Here is a 22,752-nt window from a genome sequence, read left to right on the forward strand (position 1 = left end):
AATAGTGGGCAGTGGCCAGGGATGGCAGATGTCATGCAATGTAAAGGACAGTCGCCAATGACAAGAGTTGCCCTGCACCTTACCAACATGTGAATGCCTTGCTGCATATGCACACAGGTGGAAAACTTGTTTATTAAGATCTAAGCCCAGATCTAAGCTTTTGTTGTTCAGGGTCAACTTGCACTGAATTTTCCAATAATACTACTGCCATAAAAACCAAGAGAAGACTGTTGCTTTGTCGTTTGGAATTTTACTAAGACTTATTCATTATTTGGAAAAATCATGTTACCTATTTGAATCACAAGCACAATGTACCTGTTGTGCTGACCACAGCTGTCCCAGCCACAGTGATTCTACAAACAGGTGTAGACATGTGGCTACTTCATTATGCCTTCTAGAAGGGTTGTGCCCCAGAATGTACATACAGAAATATATAATATTTTTACTATGTCTTTCCTTTTGTTTGTGCTTTATATTGTGGTTAGCCATTTGTTCTAGTTTGCTAATGCTGCCAGAATGCAAAACACCAGAGATGGATTGGCTTTTATAAAAGGGGGTTTATTTGGTTACACAGTTACAGTCTTAAGGCCATAAAGTGTCCAAGGTAACACATCAGTAATCAGGTACCTTCACTGAAGGATGGCCAATGGTGTCCAGAAAACCTCTGTTAGCTGGGAAGGCATGTGGCTGGCGTCTGCTCCAAAGTTCTGGTTTCAAAATGGCTTTCTCCCAGGAAGTTCCTATCCAGGCTGCAGTTCCTCAAAAATGTCACTCTTAGTTGCACTTGGGGTATTTGTCCTCTCTCAGCTTCTCTGGAGCAAGAGTCTGCTTTCAATGGCCGTCTTCAAACTGTCTCTCATCTGCAGCTCCTGTGCTTTCTTCAAAGTGTCGCTCTTGACTGTAGCTCCTCTTCAAAAGTTCACTCTCAGCTGCACTCTGTTCCCTCTGCCTGTCAGCTCATTTATACAGCTCCACTGATCAAGGCCCACCCTGAATGGGTGGGGCCACAGCTCCATGGAAATATCTCATCAGAGTTATCACCCACAGTTGGGTGGGGCACATTCCATGGAAACACTCAAAGAATTACAATCTCATTGACACTGATAGGTCCACCCACACAAGATTACATCAAAGATAATGGCATTTGGGGGGCCATAATACATTCAAACTGGCACACCATTCTGTTGGTTTTTAAAGTAATATATGTAGTTACGTTATCCAAGAATTTCACGGTAGTTTATATAGATCTGACGAGACTGAGAATCACCAAACCAGATAAATGGATGAACTGCCAATCTTTTGGGGAATCTTTATGTGTATAGTTTCTCGAACTTCTAGTAAGAGCTGCTCAGCAAACAGGAGGAGGCTGGAGGGCAAGTGGTCTCTTTTGCTGAATAGAGGAAAAGTTCATACTTTTTAAAAATATATCAATAGGCTGACATCCTATGAAAATTAAGCAGCTAAACAAGACTCTCCACTAAACAAATGGTTCAACTCCCCCCATTCAGAGGTGATTTGAGGAAGCACCTACAGGAAGGTCAAAATTTCCTTAGAAAATGGTTCTGAGTGCAGTCAACATTCAGAAATTCCAATGATCAAGATAGAACATAGTTGTAATGATGTCTACTAAGAAATATTTCAAAACAGGAGTTACTCCCTATCCACCATGGCAAAGGGAAAATCTCAGAAGTACACCAGAATTTACAAAATGTTGGACAATGTAACATCCTGATGAAACATCAAAAAAAAAAAAAAAAAAAAAAAAGACATAGAAATGCAGAAACCACCATGAGATAACTAAGTTGCTAGATTTAACCCATTTCCACTTTGGAGGGAGTCTGCCAGAGCAGGAACCAACGTTTACTACCCCATTTATGACAACAAAACCATCATCAAGAGCACAAAGGAAATACTTCTCTTTCTATGCCCTATCCCTATCCCGGCAGTGGGGTGGGGATGGGAGGGAGAGGGAGTAGGAAGGAGAGTGAAGGGAAAGAAGGGCAACGAATCCAGCTCATTTGGATGAAATTTTATGTAGTGAAGATAAGGCTGAAACACAGAGAGGCAACATTCTTGTCATCTAATATCAACACGTTAGCAGTGGGCACGCTGTGTGCTTATAAGCACAAACACACTGATCCACAAGGGGTTCCTCAGCACAGAATCAGTGCCAAGAAGGATTTATAAATGCCACAGAATATTGTTTAAAACACATTTTGTTTTCACTGGGTGACTGAGTTTAATAGCAGACCAGTGAGAAATACATGTGCCAAAAAGGTGTTTATTCCTTGAGTAAAATGCTAGACAAAGTAAGAGAGTCTGAGTCTTCTTTGAGGTTTGACTGCTGACAACTTTCAAACCCCACCACTCCCTCTTGCTCTCCTGCCTCACATCTGGGAAAACCTATAGGAAAGCCCAAATGCTCCATCCCTTGGTGCCAGAAGGAAGCTCAAGCCATGCAAGCCCCTGCCTAAACTGAGAGAACCCTCACCCCAGTTGCAATCCTTAGTCACAATATGAGCCAAAAAGCCAGCCGCTCTTTCTTGCTCTCACAAGCCCTTTTTGGAGCTACCTGAGAGAACTGCCCTGTTCTCCCCAGAAAGCCTCATTACAAGAGAAACAAACCTTTCCATAACTTCTTGGTATGTGTGTGTGGCGCCATCAGTCCCATCATCCAAATCAAAGTTTTGATGTAGAGGGCGAGGCCCATCCCGTTTCTGCAGAGGGACCACAAGATAACTAGAAAACCTAAGACTTGCAAATTCTTAGGGAAAAAAAAACAGGATACATTTCAAGAATCAGTGAAGTCGTTCTTGAGTCCTCAGCTGAGAAAAGCAAACTTGCCCGAGTCAAAGCTTGGCCTTCTAAAATCTCATTTCTCACTTTTTCACCACCAATGTCATCCTAACCATTTTTGACTATCAAACTATGTCAAGGATTTATTATTTTACTTGACACTTTGGGAAGCCACAGAAATCTCCTTTGGCATGTGGCCTCTATTATAGATGGGGTTCTTCTCTGTTACAAGGGTTACACTGTCAATGTGAACATGCATCTTCACCTCCAAACAAGAAGCAGACAAATCTGCCGGGTTGTTTCTTTTAATAATCAACTGATAAAAAAAATCTCTGCAAAGGCAAATAACAGAGTTTCAAAACATCCAAGAAAACAAAAAGTTACTGATAAAACTTGAAAAGTTCTTCTCTTTGTTATACTCTTCTCAGACTTTCTGTGTCAACAGTCCAATTATGGGCTCTTACACAGCTCTGACAAGCAAAGGTCTTAAGAAAATGATCACAATTTAACATATTCTTCCTGAGAATGTATATTTCAGACTATGTTCTCCAGAGCCTGGGGCACAGTGGAGATACCTTGGAGGCCTTCTATTTACCAGGCTTCTGTAGATGCTGCCAAGTAGAAGAGGGATTCTGCAGCTAAAAAGTTAAACCACTGAATAAATCTTAACATTGCTCCCAAGAGAAGCATATGAGAAAAATTTCTCCCAGATTGGGTCCACGTGTTAACATTTAGCTCACCCAGGTTATGTTTATAAGTAAGTCTGACGGGGACTTTTTCCATAAAAAGTGACACATCTATCCCTGAAGGGGATGGTCCATGGGAACGCAGCTCCAATTAGGACTCCTGTCACTCTGCAGCCAGACCTGATGTGCAGGTCTCCAGAGAAAGGTTTCAACGGTCATCAAACTGTATGGCTACAGTGTATGCCTCATTGGGGATATATAGAAAAAAAATGTGAATTTATTAGGGAACCAAATGAAAATCAAAGAAAAAATTTTCTATGTGAAAGCATGGAAATTAAGGGGCAGTCTCCTTTAGTTTTCAATTCTTTAACTACATAAATATTTTTACATGATTGCAGCTACAGCTGTGTGTGTGTGTGTGTGTGTGTGTGTGTGTGTGTGTGTGTGTTCTACTTAACAAAGTATCCTATTTTTCTAGATTTCCAATAGGCTTCAAAATATTAATATTCATAGTTACACAATATTTCTTTGTGAAAATTACAATAAAGCATTCTCTGGGTTGGAGAAAGGTAATTAAGATGGGTAGGTCTCCAAAGAGATGAGCTGTTTTACTGATACTGTGGTGCCAAGGGCTGCAGTTTTGGGATCATCAGAAGTGAAGGAGCATAGATATCAAGGACTCCTTCCTCTTCAGATGTCCAGGTGATGGCTCAGATGGTTCATGGCCAGCAAAAGTGGCTGCATTAGTCAGGGTTCTCCAGATAGGGTGTGTGTGTGTGTGTTTGTGTGTGTGTGTGTGTATGCATATATATGCAAATTCATGCATGTATATGCATGCATAATAGAAATATTGTAAGATTTATTAAAGGAATTGGCTCATGTGACTGTGGGGACAAGCAAGCTCAAACTCCACAGGGCAGGCCGTGAGCTGGGAACTCTGATGAAGGTTTTTGATGAATTCCCCAGGAGAAGCTGGCTGGCTAAAGCAGAGGTGGAAATTCTTCCTTCTGACTGCTGAAATCATCAGTTTCTCCTTTTTAGGCCTTCAATTGATTGCCTTCAACAATGAGAAGTATCATCCCCATCTCCTTAGTTGATTGTACCTGTTATCAGCCATAGATCCTGTCAACTTACTGATGATTTATATTCAAAAATGGCCCCACAGTAAGTCAGGCCAGTCTTTGCTTGACCAAACACTGGACACGTAACCTAGCCAAGCTGACACATGAGTTTAATCATCACAGTGACAATATATGGAGTGAAGAAATTTTAAAAGGGGCTACAAATGTTACCATCATTTAGTACATATTTTCTATCTTTTCTAGGTTTCTGGAATCTCTCCATCAGGCTACCAGGGACATAAAAGGAGAAGAATGGTTCTCTGGAAAGTAGAAGGAAAAGCCACTTTAAACCCTTGCTCCACCATATAGAAAGTACTTAACATAGTGCTCAGCATATCCACCTCCCTTGACCTCATCTTAGCCAGAATACTAACAACATAACTTTATCATGGTTCTCAATCCTGTTTGCTTCCATTTGGGTCCTAAGTTACTTGAATTCCTAGAGCCTTATTTCAAGGCATTTGGGGATGAGAAGTCCTCCCGCCTTCAGAGTAGGGCTTTTCTCTTCATAGAAGAGTCTCAACGTCACCTGCTCCTCACTTTCTGGCTGGATTTTACCACCACCTGCTTGCGCCTGGGTGGCTGACCTCTTGTCTAGTTTGGACAGGCATTCCTACTCCCAGATAACATCTCTGCCAGAATTCTTTTTTCTTTTTCCCTTCTTGCTCATCATCTCTTCTATTCCAGACTGGTCTGAAACACAAATAAATTCTTAGCCAGGGCTGGAAAGTGAAGAGAAAGAGCAGAGACCAGGTAACAGGACGGGTTCTCGGGTCTATCAGGAAAAGTGGAAGTGTGTATTTTTTTTAGGCCTACTTTGTCCTTTTCTCCCTATGGCAGATCTGCCCAGTGGCAGCTCACATCACCTCATTTGCACCCAACCTAGCTACCAGCTCCAGCACAAAACAGGGCCTGTCTTGAAATGGGTTCTGTTTTCTTCCCCAGGGACTCTGCAGTATTCACAGTTGCTGTGTAGCTGTTCAAGAACACTGCACAAGGACAGTGATGCTTCCCAAGCTGTGCTCAGGCCAGGCCCTGTGCAAGGCGTGCACAGAGGAAGGTGTCACATCAGCACCAAGGTGCAGTGTGTGCTTGAGAGCCCTGTGTGTGCTTCTTGGAAAGAAAAGTACATGCATTTTAGGGAGAATGCACTAGTTGTAGTGGAAAAAAATTGCTTTTTCTTTAAAACTTTTCTGGATTAAATCTGTGGACCAATTTTAAGAAGGCTAAGCTTTAGAGCAGTGTGTAGGAAGAACACTCACACATCATGTTACCCTCAGCAGAATTCATTCATCACTCCCACTCTGTACTTCCAATTTCTCTCCCAAGACAGCAACGATTTTCAGACACTTAAAATACTTACATTTTATACTATGCTTACTACAACTGACTGAACGTATAATCAACTGTCAGTGAAATAGCTATAGCAAGGTACATTTACCATTAACCCTGAGTTTTTACAAATCTATATATGTATCATGGCTGAATGTTCACACTAGTAAATAATAACTAATACACTGAAGAATTATGCTTGTCATCACATTTCCATGTTCCAAACTCTTTGCTTCATGTTGGTTTCGATTCATAGTAAAAAAAACCAGCTTTTGAATTTCCAAGTATACCAGAATTTCATTTTTATGCCATCATCTGTGTCCCAGGTCTCAAATGGGAAACAGATTTATCATAAAGTCACTTTAGTACTTTAGAAATCAAACTGCTTCAGATGCTTATCCAAGAAAGACTACATCAACTTCCACTCTGTAGCAAAAAGTAATACATATAAAAAACAAGTACAGCACGTTGGAACTCTCAGGGACCGAGGTTTAGAAAGGACTGTTTCCAGGAGGATAGAACCATTAAAAGAATTCACTCTCTAAAATGCCCAAACACTTCCCTGCCTCTTTCAACAAGGTAGAACAAATATGTTTTAATCTCTTCTTAATAACATAGGACATTAAGAAGGAACATAGATTTGACAATTAGAAGAACTGTGTTTGACTAATTAGGTCAAAATGTCCTGGGAGAATGACCTTAGTCAATTCACTGAAACTCCCTGGGCTTGCTTGTCCTTACGATGGGACGACTGCGCTCCTCAGAGCTGTTTAAGATCAGGTTAACGAGCCAAGCACACTTTTTTTTGAAGGTGCTCCATGAAACGTCAGCCCCCTTCTCGCCCCCTCAGGAGATTGGTTAGTGCTATGTGCTGCAGGGTTTCCCGCCCGCGGCTGCGGATCTCAAGTACGGGTGTCTGAGCAGAATAAATGCAGCACCATTCGTTTTCTCTCTTTTTCTTTTACCTTTCTTTTTTTTTTTTTCATCTATCTTTCTGCCTGCTTTTTATATAAAGCTTTTATATTAATTACCTATATTCTTTTGCTCATAAAAGTGGATGTTGAGCATGTAAAGCATACGACACCTAGGCAATGTGATATGGCTGCTCTTTTGAAACTTCCTCCCTCTCTCCAAGTAGTAAGGAAACCACTCAAAAAGTCAGCTCCCCTTCTGCCACCTTCTATTCCCATTCCATAAATCCCTTGTGCTATAGGCATATCACACACACACACACATATATATAAGCATGGCCATTCTGTAGAAACCAAGAATAAATCTCCACAAAGCTATCAAGCCCAACAATAGAGCAACCATCTGTATTTATATTTGTGTTTTACTTAGGCCTTCACAGCATTTTTTTGTGCTCTTTTGTTTACTTATGATGTAAACTTGCTTCACAGCCTATAGCTCTAAGCTTACTTTGTTTAGTTATTACTGCAGCTGAGCACAGAACCTACTTACTTCGGTAGCTTTATCTAAAAACCAGTATTTACTATTTCATTCCCATTTTACACCAGTGAAATCTCATTTCAGAGACGGGCAAATGCAGGTGCAACTTCAATCCAGGTATAAAGAGAGAAATGTGCATGAGACACACCTTGGAGCTGGTATCTTTCTTTATATCTTTCAGTTAAAAAGCATATAACATGTCATTTACCCAAGTCACTAAGAATATGTTTTGGCAATTCTGTGACCAATAATTGTCTGGCTTAACTGCATAAGGAAAAAACTTGACTGGGCTGACCATGAATTTGTGATCCATTACCTTTCTTTTCCCCGTTTGTACCTACTACTTGTTGGATTCTTTTGCCATTTCTACCTACTATTATCATCCCAGCTGCCAGGTTTGCTTCAATTATTATATCCAGAACTCTACTAAAGCTGGGAAAAAGAGTAGAAAATATATACTTTAATAAACCTCTAGACAAATTTTCATAGAAAGGTGAATTCCTACACATCCTTTAAGACCCAAATGCCTCCTTCTCTATGAAGCCTGGCATTGACAGCCCCAGTTGACCACAATCTCCTTTCTGTCTCCACTGCCACGACTCCTGCTTCTATGATAACTCTTTTCACAGTGAGGATGTTCAATTATGTATGTGTCTCTCTCTCTCCCCCACCATGATGGGAGGCTGCCAAGAGCAGAGGCCCTGACGTCTGTCTCATTTTAGCATGGAAGACACTGAACCCAAGTTGGACAGATGGAATTAAACAACAAAATTTTACAAAAGAGGATAAGCATCCATTCTGTATCCAGGTTGATTTAGTTGAGTTCTCAAACGTACATGGATGCCCTCTGGAGATCCCTAGAAGATCTATAACAATTTAAGTGATGAACAAATTAGGATTTCAAATCATCAAATTCTAATCTCAATGCCTGAGACTCTTGACATTGAAATATGTGTGGAACACAGGGTACCAAGCTGTATGACACAGCTTTTGCGGACTTAATTTTTTTTTGTCTTGTTTTTATAACAATAAAGCCATGATTGAATCACCAGGCTTTCTTGTAAAGACAATTCAAGTTATCTCGCAAGCCCTTTGCCTCATGTCAGTCCTTTATGATATTTTTAATCGTAGCAATAAGCCACTAAGCTATGATTAAAATACTATGTCCACTGGATCATATTAAAGATAAAATTGCTTTACTTACCTTTCCATCACTTTAGTTAGGAAGATATGAATTTTTCTTAACATTAAAATGAATATCAAGAAAAATAACTAAATCTCATACCTCAAGGATAATCTCCAGTTGAGTGCAGTTAAAATGCTAAGCCTCTCAGTTCACATTTGGTACCATACCTGTCCTGTGTATGCAAACTCCAGAGCCTGCTTTAAGCCAAGGCTGGTCACACCGTGTAAATTCACCTCGTCAGCTCCACTTTCCACCATACAAAGACTGAACATTGCCTGAAGTGGGGAAAAAAATAAAGCGAAAGTGAGAAGACCTTAAAAGAAAAAGATCAAGAAAAAGTCCTAGAGACTAGGAAAGAGAAAAGTTTTACAAGTTGTGGTGAATTGAACGGTGTACCCCAGCTTGAACATGTTCTTGGTCCCCATTCCGGAGGATATGAATCCAACTGTAAATAGGATCTCTTGAAGATGATACTTCAGTTACAGTATGGCCCAAGTGAATCAGGTTGGGCTTTAATCTAGATTACTGGAGTCCTTCACAAGCAGAATGAAATTCATACATAGAGAAAACCACAGGATGCAGCCGGAAGTCAATGGACCCTGGAGGAGAAAGGGGAACATGTTGCCACATGCTTCGCCATGTGACACAAAAGCCAAGGACCAAGGATCACTAGCAGCCAGCCCCAGAATGTCACAGTCTTTGAGGACAAAGCAGCACCTCACTGATGCCTTGATTTTGGACTTCTCCCGACCTCAAAACCATGAGCCAATATTCCCATTGCTTAAGCCAATCCCTTTTACAGTATTTATTGTGGCAGAGGGAAACTAAAACACAACTCATCTGTCAACTCTACACCACACCCTCTATTGCAGTGGTTCTTAAAGTGTGGTTCCAGACCACCAGCATCAGAATTACCTGAGAACTTGTTAGAACAGATTCTTGGGCACCACCTCAGACCTACAGACTCAGAAACCCTGTGAGTGGGTCCCAGCAATGTAGGTTTTAGTATGTTTTCAAGGTTATTTTAAGGTCAACTCAATCCTTCTCATGCATTTGTAGAAGGTAATCTAAAGTTCCAAAATTAAAAAACATATGTCATATACACGCACACCCAAAACAACTCCAATTTACATAATTCTGAATTTGCTTCTAGATGTCTTATAAATAATTACAGAAGAATCTGAAAGACATTTCAGTTGCTTTCTAGTTGCTTTTTATTTCATGTGTTAAAGTTTCTATTATACCCCACATAGATTTCTTTTTTCAGCTCTTCCAAGTTGTAATTGCACCTGGTGTGGTGACCAGCTGCTCTCCATCACTCTCATATGCAGAGCAGGAGAGAAAGGCACTAAAACTGCAGAATTATTATCTGGGCTAGTTAAATGGAAAAATTTCCTGAGAGCAAAGTTAAAAATCAGAACAGGCTGCCAAGGGAGTTAGTTTGTTTGTTTTTTTCAATCTGCTTTTGTATTATTCTTTCAAAAGAAATCAGGGTAATATTGGCATAGAAAGGGATCCTCAACCAGACAGTGGTGAGCCGCTAAACAGGATGCCTGACTTGGTAGATCTGGGGAGAAGACACAAGCCCTTAAATAATGTACATCCACATTTGTGCACGTGCATACAAACAACAAAGAAACACCAAATTACTAACTGTAGTCAAGGTGGGGAGAGACTATTAATTTTTACTCTGGGTACCTAAGAATTGTTTGGATCATTACAATGAACATATATTACCTTTGTATTTCAAATAACTCCTTTTTAAAACTGTTTTATTTTTTAATGTTGAACACTGTGCAGGAAGACACAACTGATTCAAATCCTGGTTTTATCACTTACCCTCGTGGGAGTAATTTACCTTGAATTTGTGTCCTTTGGCCAAGACACCTTTTCTGTAAAATGGAGATGATGTTGTTTTGAGGATTAGATACAAAATTCTGTTTAACGTTGTGCATAATACCTGGCACAAAGTAGATCCTTAAGTAGAAACTGTTCCAATCCAGGCTGATTATCCTCATCTTCCATGTCTTCCTTTGATTCCAATTGGCATGGAAGCTGAGAAACAACCCCCAGCCACCTATTCCTACACTCCTGCCACATGCATTCCTTTCCAATATTTTCTTAGTGATAATCCTACTCAAAATCCTGATCTCTGACTGTAGGACTTCAATATCACCACATTCTCCTACACCTTTACCACATAGACTGGCCCCATCATAAAAATCATCACTACCATTTCCATAAACACCTAACTTCCATTTTTATATCACATCCTATTTGATGTTATACATTTAATGCTTATAACTATAAATTCAAGGTCAATGTCTCAGGTTTAATAAATTCACAAGGCACCTAATTAGGAAAGGTCTCAATGGATACCAAACCAACAAAGCAAGGAAGAATGTGACCCTCTGACACAGTAGAACATCAGCAATCTAGGCTGCCTGAGCCTGTGAAACAATGTTAGGAGACCTGCTGAAGCTCATGGGGAAGGACAATGCCTCCTTAGGTAGCAGTGGATGTGATGAGACCAAGGGTGCTATCTTTCAGCATTGAACTTCTAGAAACAGTAACTATAAGCTCTATGAAGGCAGACACAGGTCTTCCTTCCTCACTGTGATTTTCCCAGCCTCTAGCATTGCATGTGAAATACAGGTGAACAAAAAGAATGAACCAGGCTGCTCTTCCACAATCCATCTGTAGATGATGTCCAGCTGTTCTCCATTACTATCAACAAAAATAATTCTATATAAGAATTTTCTAGACATAGGGTGTAGAAACCAAAGTTAAAGAGACAGAGTATCTATCACAGTTAAACACTTCAGAAACACAAGGTAGTTTTGAACTAGACATTTAGAAAGAAGTTAAAACATATGGCAATGTCCTCTATCAAGCCATGTCATTCTGCAAAAGCATGGAATAAGGTTCTGCTTAGACATACAAAAGTGTTGTACAGATTCTTGCTTGGGTCACATGGTTTTATCTTTACAATAGCCTTGGCCAGGCTGAGATTTACAGTTATCACTGCTCACTCTTGGTTGATAATGTACTGCTACCACCACAAATCTTCCTAATTGAAAACCCAGTTTGTGAGAATACAATCCACTTTAAGTGCCTACCACAGGCAGAGTGGTGGATTTACAGTGGCTTTATGGTGTGTTATTCCTTTTATTTTAAACAGAAATGACACAAATTGAGTCCTAAAATCATAGTACATGAATTAAGTTTCCTCAGGTCATTTTAGTAGTTATGCAGTCACAAGATGAACTACAACCATGTTAGGTTGGTCCATTATACTGCAAAACTGCTCAATGGAAAGTCTACTACATCTCCAAAGGTGAGTAGAAAGACAGATGATAGGCTTTTCTAAGCACTCAAATTTGGTAAAATATGATCTTTTTAGCTGGTAAACTACGTGCAGCTTTCAGTTACACTAGGCATGGGCAAGATGTACTGGGAACTCCCATTTTATCAGGAATCCAAATGATCTTAAAGGTCAAATAACTGGATTGTTTTGGGGCACATTCAACCCTTACCTTTGATGAGAGTTAAGCAAGGTAAATAAAAGTAAACAAATATGTATAAGGACATCATAGGAAAGAGCTACTTGCAATGATTATAGCAGATTCAGCCTGACCCTGTTCAGGATTATATAATTAGTGAGGTTTACAATGGCCATGAGTCATTATAGAGATTTGTGCTAACTTCTGAATCAACAAAGATTACATTTTGCTCAATTCAATGTTAATGGTGATTATCCTTTATTGCATTTTGTTCATACCCTACGTATAGTATGGGCAGTAAATCTCAGTTAATAAGACTGTTCAATTAACCACAATAGCCCATTCCCCTGCCATTAAGGGAAGATGGGTCCTGACCACAGATGAACTGGACTATTTACCTCCTTTATCTCACAAATGCAAAAGCAACCCCATCCATTTGGGGCGTTTAATGGCCTGAAAGAAGAAAAAGGGCTGGTTGGTGGGTTCCCCCCAACTATTTACAGTTGTTTTAATTCTTTCTTAAACAGTATTGTAAGATTCCTGGAGAATAAAACATTACAGGACAAAACTAAAACTAAAATTATATCACCACAAATACAATTCAGCAGCAAAATTAATATTTCTATAATACCAATTTCCTCTCACCGTAACCACATAAACTAAAGAAAATTCCACCCTATATGCTAAAAACTGTGCTACATATTGGTTTTCCCAGCATCTTCAAATGCATAGTTTGTTTATTCAGAGGATATAGCTGCATTTCACAGCTTTGCTTTTGGCACAGTTGCTTCCTAAATTAACTGCTTGGAGATAATGAGCCCTTCAAACTGAGCATCATCGTGGTTAATCCTCTTTGTCTTTAGAATTCTCCTCCCTCTGGATATGGCCATGTGTCGACTTACCTGGGTCTTCTAGGCAGAAGATGGAAATGGATGGAAAAAGGACACAGATCAAATTGTTTTTTTTTTTTTTCTTAGCTAAAGATTTAGTAAATGTGAAGGCCAGAAACCACTGCCTGCCACAAAGTAAGGTTAATGATGGATGGCATTTAATGATATGCAGCCACATTGGTTCTGTTACGTCCTCTGGAAAAAGGCATTCGCACATGTGGCATTAGGCTTGGGTCAGCGTTGGCTTCTGTTCATTCCTCTGAGGCTTCTGTTACCTTCCAGCTTCTGGCTTCATCACTGGGATATGGAATCTCCCTACTTGACTACTCACCATGTAAAGAAGTCCATATTTTACCTGTTACAAAGTTACCTCTCTCAGATATTAAAGGATGGCACAATATTCCTTACTGACTATATTTGAGAAGCAATTATTGAATGAAAGAAACTTTCCAGTGTAAAAAGATTTGGGTTGTCCTCACATGGCAACCAATGGCACAATCCCGCCTTTCAAAAACTTCTAAGGGCACACCAACTTAGACAAACCCTGTGTTTTGTGCATTTCGACAGATGTCCTGAGGAAGACTGGGGCCTGAAGGAAGGAGTGACTCAACAGACGTGATACCCAGGCTGGATGAATCAGGGGAAGTAGTTATGAGGAAAGGAAATTTTTTAGAGGCCAGTGATACCAGAAACGGTTGAAAGCCTGGAGAGAAAATGAAAAGGTAAAGGAGGTGAGGATCAAGGAAGCAGCCTAGGGGATTCAGCGCCAAGGAAAATCTGACCGGAGTTCAGGGAGAATTCTGTGAGTAGGACAGAGAGGCTCTTTCATGGCTTATCAACACTGCACTGGCTGTGTTTAAGTATCATGATGGGAGGTCCCCTGTCCCTTGTCACTGAAGGTGTGGTCCGCAGACCACAGCATCAGCATCACCAGGGATCTCGTTAGAAATGCAGAATCTCAAATGTCACCCAGACCTACTGCAGTTTACCAAGAGCCCAGGTGAAGCACACACACAGGTTAAGGTTTGAAAGGCACCACTGCAGTCAGTCCTCCACCCCTGCAGTGCTCCTTGCACCTCTGTGAGGATCTGAAGTGATGAGACCGTCAGTACTGCACAGACAGGCCGTCCCTTGCTAGAGAGCCTGAAGAATTAGTCATACTTTTGAAATGCTGAGTCATAACTGCCCTCCTGATTACTTTCTCCCTTTGGTCCTAGTAGAGTGTTAATAATTTCATTCTCTTTCCTGCACAACAGCCTTTCAGGTATCTGGTAATGGCTCTCAAGTCCCCTGTTAGAAGAAATCTTTGAGTCATAAAATGTTATCTCTTGAAGCCAATGCTAAAAATCCTGTAGTCTGGACAGAAGGCCCCAGTCTGAATTCCAATCCTGCTGTGTAACAGCCATATCACTCTAGTCTCAGTTACTCCTCCTGTTAAATGGGAATAATAATCTCCTCTGCCTACCTCAAAGGGTTTTGTAGAGAATCCGATGCAATAACATATATGAAAGTATTTTATACTGTGTCGATCACTTTACAACCTTAAGGCATTATTTCAAACATCTCCAACTTCTTCAACCAATTACACTCAAGAGTTCCTCAAACTAGTTTATATTTATATAAATGGATATGTGGTTTAAAAAAAAAAAATTAACAGCAAGAACTTTAAGGCAAGATAGCCTGGGATTAAATCCTGACTCCATCATTAACTGTATTATCTTCAGCAAGATAAATTTCTCTGTGCCTCAGTTTCCTCACCTGTAAAATGTGGACAGGAACAGTACCTACATTATTGGGTTGTTGTAAGGCTTAACAGGCTCATGCTTAGACAATGTCTGGCACATAGGAATGCTGTGTAAGCATCTGATTATTATTATTCTTGTCTGACTACCTATCTTTAGCATCAAAAATGGTAGAGAGGATGAGAAAATGTCCTTGACAATTAGTGGAAGACTGTTTGAAAGATCCATTATGCTGCTACAAGTCACAGTCCTGCCTCAGGGGAGAAGCAGAGGGTACTTCCCTCTTTATCCCAAGTCAAAAGAGAGGGGCTTTGAGGAGATGACCACATGAAGCGATGCACCTATGCTAAGGAATGTCAAAGATTACCAGCAAACACCAGAAGTTAGAGGAGGCAAGGAAGGATTCTCTCTCCCCTATGGATTTCAGAGGGAGCATGGCCCTGCCAACACCTTGACTTCAGACTTCTGGCCTCCAGAACTGAGACAATTTTCTGTCAGTTTAAGTCTCCTAGTTTGTGCTTGCTGGCAATCCTTGGCATTCCTTGGCTTGTGGATGCAGCACTCCAATTTCTGCCTCTGTATTCACATGGCCTTCTTCCCTCCTTATAAGGACACCAGTCCCATCGGATTAAGGGCCTACCTTATTCCAGTATGACCTCATCTTAACTAATTCTATTTGCAATGATGTTGTTTCCAAATAAGTCACATTCTGAGGTAGTGGGGGTCAGCACTTCAACATATATTTCTGGGGTGGATTGCCTCCAACTTCCTCATTTACGAGTATGACACAAACTTTCTACAGTTTGGGAACACTGTGGTCAGATGTCTGTCTCACACCTGACGAATGTGAAGAGCAAGTCACTCTCTGGTCAAGTCCTCCAGATGCAGAGCCAGGAGTGGGAGCTCAGTGTGGAGACAGCCTGAACTCTCAGAGCTTTGCAGGGGGGTAGGGGACGTGTGAATACTCCCTAGAAGCAGATGAGGGTCACGTGGGGAGAAGAGTTGGCCCAAGAGGCCATCAGCCGAAAACCTAAGTGGAAGTGGTCAAAGAAAAGATGTAACTAAATAGCCACAGGACTGATCCCAAATGGCAGATGGGGTTGTAGCTTAGTAAAGAAAAACATTTAAAAGGAAAGACCCATGGTTTCAAGAACATGGTCTTTGAAAGAGTAAATCATCCTATTTTCTTGGGTGGTGGTAGTGGTAGGAGTTTTCAGGCAAGTCCATCATACCACCCCCTTTTCCCCAATTATTCTGTTTGACTTTCTCTAGTCCATCTCCCTCTCATCACACCTTCCTGAAAAGGCATTTCATGTGGCTACTCCAAAGCTGCTACTGATACAAGTCACTCAGACCCATTCCTATGGAATGAAAAAAATAGAAGCTTTTAAGGAATTTCAATTTGCCATAAGTAATCACAAGGAAGTTTCTTGCCTGCCCAATCTGCTATTGGTAGTGGCTTCCTGGAGCCTCATGCTGAGGGCTGGGAGGCTACATCCAGGCTCAAGTGAGAGCAATCAGGATATATTCAGTGTCTGCCATGGGTTTGGTCAAGGAAGTAGAAGCAGGTGTGCCAGACATCTGCCTTTCCTTCGCCATCAAGTATACATTTGTGTTAGTACTAAAAATAGTGTTTCTGTCTTGGGTTTCATGATGTCATCAAAATAATCAGTTGTCACTTCTCTACAGAGAGGATAATAGTGTAGAAACACCTCAATTATCACTTCTTCTAGTCTTTAAAACCCTAGGTAAGTTAATCACTCAAAAATTTTAACCAAATTCCAACAGTTCTCTCTTATTTTTAATGACCTCTCAATCTCTCTTTCTTCAGCATTCTAACATAAAATAAGGTGGGTAAGACTATACATAAAGGCACCCAGTCCATCTGTGGAATCTCTCCTCAGTCTTTCATTTTATTCATCACTTTGGTTTGACAGCTGTGAGTCAGACAATACACACTGGAGCCACTCTCCCATTATTAGGCATACACACAGATGAGGGTCAGAGCCCCAGCTAACAGACCATTTCATCTTACTCCATTAGTTGCCAAGCAACCATTTCACTGGAACCTTCCTAATCTAAGGCAGAACAGACCAGCTCAATGAATACAAGGGGTTCGGGTTGTCCCATATGCTCAAGTTCATTTCTTCTGCAAACACATTTGATGCTTTTTCCATGCGGCTACATGACAAGTCTCTGCATCTTATAAAATTGGAAAAAAAGAGTCCAAATACCTTTCAAAAAATCATTAAATGAAACCCTTCTTTTAATCCTATGAAGGACTCTCTCACTCTGTCACACATTCTATATCTATATCTATATCTATATCTATATCCATATATGAAACTCATCCAGTTCTTCATCCTCTTTTGGGTGAAATGAATTTTGCTCACTAATTAAGAAAAACAACTTTTCCTTCTAGGGCCTCCCTAGATTTGTGGTTTGATAATAACAATGACAATGGCAACTCGTGTTTATTCAGCCTTTAGTCTGCTGGGGTGAATTCAATTTTCATCTCCACAATAACTTTGAAGTAGGTACTATTACCCCATTTTAAACATGAGGAAACTGGGCTCCAGAGAAGTGAAGCAAGTGGTTCAAGGTGTTGAAGCCAGTAAGTGGGAAAGTCGGGACAACACACACTTGGCCACTACTCTTCGAAGCCTCCCCACTTGCCTCCCTCTTGAAAACAGCTGGATAAACTGGGAAACCAGTAGGACCTTCAGTCCAAAGGAAACCACTCACAGTAATAGGCATCCTCTCCTATACTTTCAAGCTCAGTTAACCTCACAGGAATGAACGCTCATTACCTACCTGGAAATATTTGCATTCTTACCTATTACTGGGATCTCAGATGAGGCTGACTATTCCGATGGGTTGCAGTAGAATCAGAAAGCAAACACGTGTTGTGATTATAAAACCATAGGAATGATTTGATATGGAAATCTCTTATCACTTTAGAATCACATCTCTCTAAATGAGAAGAATAGTGGTAATTAAATCTTTTAGGAAGCCAGGCGTGCAGGCCTAGAAGCCAATCAAAATCAGATGGGCTAATTAAAAGTAATTGATTCAACAAGCAGCTGGATCACCCCTACAGTGTGGACAATTGAGTCTGAATCAGTTTTTTTATAAAGATAATATACAGAATCGTGGCTTATCTACAGATTCCAATAATTCCTTACACCAATTCATCAGATTGACATGATCAGCTGTCTTGCCCCTCTTTTATAAAACATCTGCCTTCACTCAACACTCAATTTTAAAGGATGAAAATTTTCAGCAGCTTTTTCATCCTTCAAACATATGTTCTTGTTCTTTCAGAGGGAGCTTAGGTTGACTGCATTACTGTGACTAAATAAGCCAAAGTGAATAAAACTTAGTCCTTCAAAAAAAAAGCACAAAAGTTATAATTTTAAAAAATAAAAAGACATGGCAGAAAAAGTGGAATAATCTTTCAACACACACTTGAAAAAATACATATAAAGGGCTTAGCACAATGACTGGCATAGCATAAATGATAAAAAACGTTAGCTACTATTACTTTACAAGTATGTTTCTAGCTTCATAGTATTTGTATTCAGTCGAAGTGAATCAGTTTAATAAAGGACTAAAATGCAGACCAGAGTTCATCGTTCCCCATTCACTATAATGAACACAGTGTACTGAAAGCACAATAATGAAAATAATAGTCATCTGACTCTGAAATGTTAATGATTTCTCTGCTATTGATGCAAATAATTTTAAAAAGGAATATGACGATGCCTCTTTAGAGGCTCTCAGCGTTCTATTCAAAAAGGAAATAACATTTGACCACTGTCACTATTAACTGGCACTTTACCTTGCATTCACAAAAGGAATTCTATTTTTAATGAATGTGCTCAATTTTTTAAAAGGAAATTATGAAATCATTTTAATTAAACACATATACACACCCCTAAGCACCCACAGCGCATCTAACATCAGCCTTCTCTCAGTTATTCCACCATATGCAGCTTCTATAACAGACAGATGTGTAGCTGTTCATTGTCAGCCAGGCAATTAATGCTTATTGAATGTCCACTGGGTGTGAGCTCTGTAACAGGCTGTCTATAAAATGTCAGAATGACTGCTTAATGTGGCTTTGCTGAATGTCAAGGCCATCATTAATGGTGCTATCTATCTGCTAAATTTAAAAGCTGTTTCTTGAGGCCCCTCTTGGTAGATACTAACTAAATGACCAATCATCAGATACAAGTGGCAAAATGCCAACTTCTACTCATGGACTGTTCCATTCAGACTTTGCTGAAAAAGCGAGCACATTTTCAACTCTAGGAGATCTTGGTCAAGTTCTACTATCTGTTTGTAGATGTTTTTTAAGGTTACAACTGTATACTGCAGCATTTCAGTTCCCTCTTACGAACTAGATTCTGCTATTTCCAGAGAGTTACAGGCTGAAGAAAATAGACCACTGGATGCCACATTAGGTCTCTAATAAATCAGCTAATGACTCCAAAACTTATTAGTAACAAGGTGGCCCATTTTCCCTGGCCCCCAGTTCTGTAATGACTTCCAGTGATATTGTCCACATAAGGCTGGATCTGAGAAGACAGCAACATATGTGATGGGTCACAAGTCTTCTGGACTCAGCACATAAATCCTTTCCATCAGTATGTATGTCCTAACAATCCTAAAAGTTGTATGCTGTATGAATATGATCGTCACTCTCCTGGTTTTTAACTCAGCCTCAGCATCAGCAATGCTATATCCTCATAGGTGGAAAGTCAGTGCCCCACTGTCCCCAAGCCACTGCCCTGCTCCCCACTCCCACACCAGCTACTACGCAGAGAGATCTGTATGGACAAAGACAAAAATTTGGTTTTAGTAAAAATCACTTTTACTTATGAAAGGTGAAAGAAACAGATGACACTGATCAGTTTTATATGTACAACTGGATTCAAGGACCATAGTCACTGCTGATTAAATGTAATCTAAAATCCCAGAGGGGAAAGCTCTTTTGCTGAACAGGCCTATGCCTTCAAGAATTATTTTTAAAAAATTAAATGATGGTTTTGTCTTTTTTAGTTTTCAGTTACACATGTAATACACCAAGACAGTCGACTTTTTAAATGCATTTCTTATTGTGAACTTTAACATGTATACAGAACAGTGATAACTTTCAAAGTACGATTTACCAAATATTTAGAGAGTAAATTTCAAAGAATGTCATGGGTCACAGTTCCACAACTTCAGCTATTTCCTTTATTGTAAAATATACCTACATATAGAAAGGTGTTAACTTTCAATGTACAGCTCAACAAGCAGTTATATAGGTAATTTCAAAAACTGTTATGGGTTACAGTTCCACAGTTTCAGTTCTGTTCCTATTATGCAACATAGGGTATATACAGAAAGGTGGACTTTTGAAGCACAATTCAATGAGTAGCTATAGAGAAAATTTCAAAGGATGTTATAGGTTATAGCTCCACCATGTCATTTACCTCCTTCCAGCTATTCCAACACCCCAGCATCTAAAAATATATATTCATATAAAGTTTTAGTATTCATAGATCTTTGTTAAATCTTCCCTTGCTTTTTGCTACCCCTTCCTCTCATTTAATCTCTTTCTCCATCTTCAGGGGTGTCTAGCAGTGAGCACCCTATCTTGTTCATATTGAAAGGGAGAAGACAGTCTTCTTTAAGAGTTAGGTTATCACGGACAAAATTAAAGTCCCCATCTCAGAGAAAGTAATATCTGATCCAGGTTCTGAAGAAGGGAAGGGATCAAGTCATACAGCCATCTAGGGAACAGTCACCCAGACAGAGGAAACGGCTGTGCAAAGGTCCTGAGGAGAGAGTGTGCAGGCACGTCTGGGATCAGGGAGGCCTGCTGAGGTAGGATTGTAGGCCTTTCCAATGACTTTGATTTTTACTTTGAGTGAGAGTAGAAGCCATCAGAGGGTTCTGAGAAGAAAGGACATAACCTGACTTCTGTCTTTACAGGGTCACCGGGGCTACAGTCTTGATAACAGTTTCCAAAGAAGCAAGGATCAAAGCAGAAAAATAAGTTAGTAAAATGCTGCAAACCCTCAGGCAAAAGATGATGATCACTCCAGGTCTGAGAAGTTGGGGAGATGAGACAAAACCACCAAAGAAGATTGAGAAGAGCAGTCAGTGAGGTGGGAGGTAAACCTAGAGTGTGGAGTCTCAAAAGCCAAGGGAAGAAAGCCTCTCAAGAAACAAGAAGTTGTCGCGACTATGTCAGATGCTGATGAGTCAAGAAACACGAGGACTGGAATTGATTATTGGATTTGGCCAATATTTTATTCACAGTTTCTACATCTATGCTCATAAGTGCATAGATTGCACTTATGGATTTAATTTCTCTTGCTACCCTAGTTGTGTTTTGGTAATAGAATTATGCTAGTTGTATATAAAATGAGGTGTGTAGCTTTCGGTCTTCTAAACTTTAGAAGGTTTTATATAATATATAAGAAAATGGCTGTTTCAGTAAAAGTTTGGTAATACTAGCAAGTAAAAAATCTGGGCCAGTTGCCTTTCTGAGTGTGTGGCTGGTCTGACTACTGTCCCAATTCCTTCTATTTCTCTTTTCTTCTGAGCCAATTTTAGTAGCATATTTTCCTAGAAACTTGTTCACCAAGGTTTAGAAATTACGGGTATGAAGTACTGCATCTTTTTTCTTTTCTCCATCTCTAAATGTCACTCTTCATCTATTATGGTGTATGATTTTTTATTCTTAAATACATTTGATCAAAGTTTATCTAAATAATTCATTCTTCTTTAAAAAGTTTTAAAATACTTAATCAACAGGTTTTTTTGTGTGTATTTCCTGAATGCTTGCTTTTATCCTTATTTCCTTCCTGATTATTTTATTAGATTTTATAATTATAATTTTTGGAGTTGAAGTTAGTTCATTATTCTGGATCTTTCCTATTTTTTAATATATGCACCAAGGCTTGGAAAGGACACTGATACACCACTCAGATTCCTCTTCAGTGACGTAGCTGGAAGGAATGTTGGCTGACAGACTCCACTGCCACTCTCTGCAGAAATTGCCTCAGCTGCAGAGAACCCCACACCCAAGTCCACCATCCTTCTGGGGGTGGTCCACATCCAACGACTGATCAGTGCAGGAATAGAAAGGCCGGGTCATCTCAGCCTAATTCTGAAGAGCATTCCAGCTCCAGAGCTCCGGGGAATCGGCTACGGCTGCCATGCCTGCATCACAGCCCCACTTCTCCCTCTGCTGAACCCTGCCAGCTTCACCTCCTTCTGCGAGTGGCACTTCCAAGGGCGCTCCTTAAGGAACATTCTTCACAATAGCTGGTGTCTCAGTTGGCTTCCCAGGGAGCCCAAACTGTAGCAAGGCTACAAACTTCCTTTCTGCAAATCCATATTAGGAAGCTGTGCCTTCATTAACATTCATTTTAAAATATTTTGTAATGTTTACATTGATTTCCCCCTTTAATCCATGAGTTATTAAAGTGCTTTCTTTAAAAAAAAAAAAAAAGGTTTGCAAGCCTATGGGAGAGTAGACTATTACCTCTGTTACTGATTTTTGGTTTCAGTGAATCCTTTTGGCCTACTTACTACACTTTTTACAACAGTTTCATGTGTACTGAGAACATGTGCTATCCAGATCCTCTACCTACATTTTTATTTTTAATCTACTTGATCTGTCAGTTTCAAAGAGAAAAGTGTTAAAAATCTCCCACTACAAGTGAAGAATTCTTGATTTTTTTTTATAATCCTATCATTTTCCTAATATATATTTTGAAGCTTTCTTAAACGGTTATAGGTTCATAACTTATCTTCTTGATGAACTTTTACTTTGGTCAACATGAAATATCACTCTCTCCCTTTTAATTCTGTTTATCTTGAATTCTAGTTGGTCTCATATTAATATTGTTATACCTACTTTTTTGTTAGTGTATGTTCAAGAGGTATATACTAGATTTGTATTTTTACTCAATCTGAGTTTGTGCCTTTTAATGGATGCTTTCAACCAGTTCACAAACACTGTGACTAAAATATATAGCCTAATTCC

General features: G+C 39.8%; 1 protein-coding gene across 15 annotated transcripts in view; it reads right to left on the reverse strand.

Moving 5' to 3' along the window:
* Window positions 1-22,752, reverse strand: part of KLHL32 (kelch like family member 32) — a 318,742-nt gene that overhangs the window by 111,794 nt on the left and 184,196 nt on the right. For all 15 annotated transcript variants that reach the window (XR_005217809.1, XM_037842503.1, XM_037842505.1 and 12 more), the window contains one exon: window positions 8,738-8,845. Coding sequence is in view for 13 of the 15 variants with exons in the window: in XM_037842503.1 (XP_037698431.1) it covers window positions 8,738-8,845 (108 nt within the window). In the remaining 2 variants the exon portion in view is untranslated. Of the gene's footprint in view, window positions 1-8,737; window positions 8,846-22,752 lie in introns of those variants that run through there.

The sequence above is a fragment of the Choloepus didactylus genome, chromosome 7 (genome assembly GCF_015220235.1).
Source record: "Choloepus didactylus isolate mChoDid1 chromosome 7, mChoDid1.pri, whole genome shotgun sequence".
In the NCBI taxonomy this organism is placed as follows: domain Eukaryota; kingdom Metazoa; phylum Chordata; class Mammalia; order Pilosa; family Megalonychidae; genus Choloepus; species Choloepus didactylus.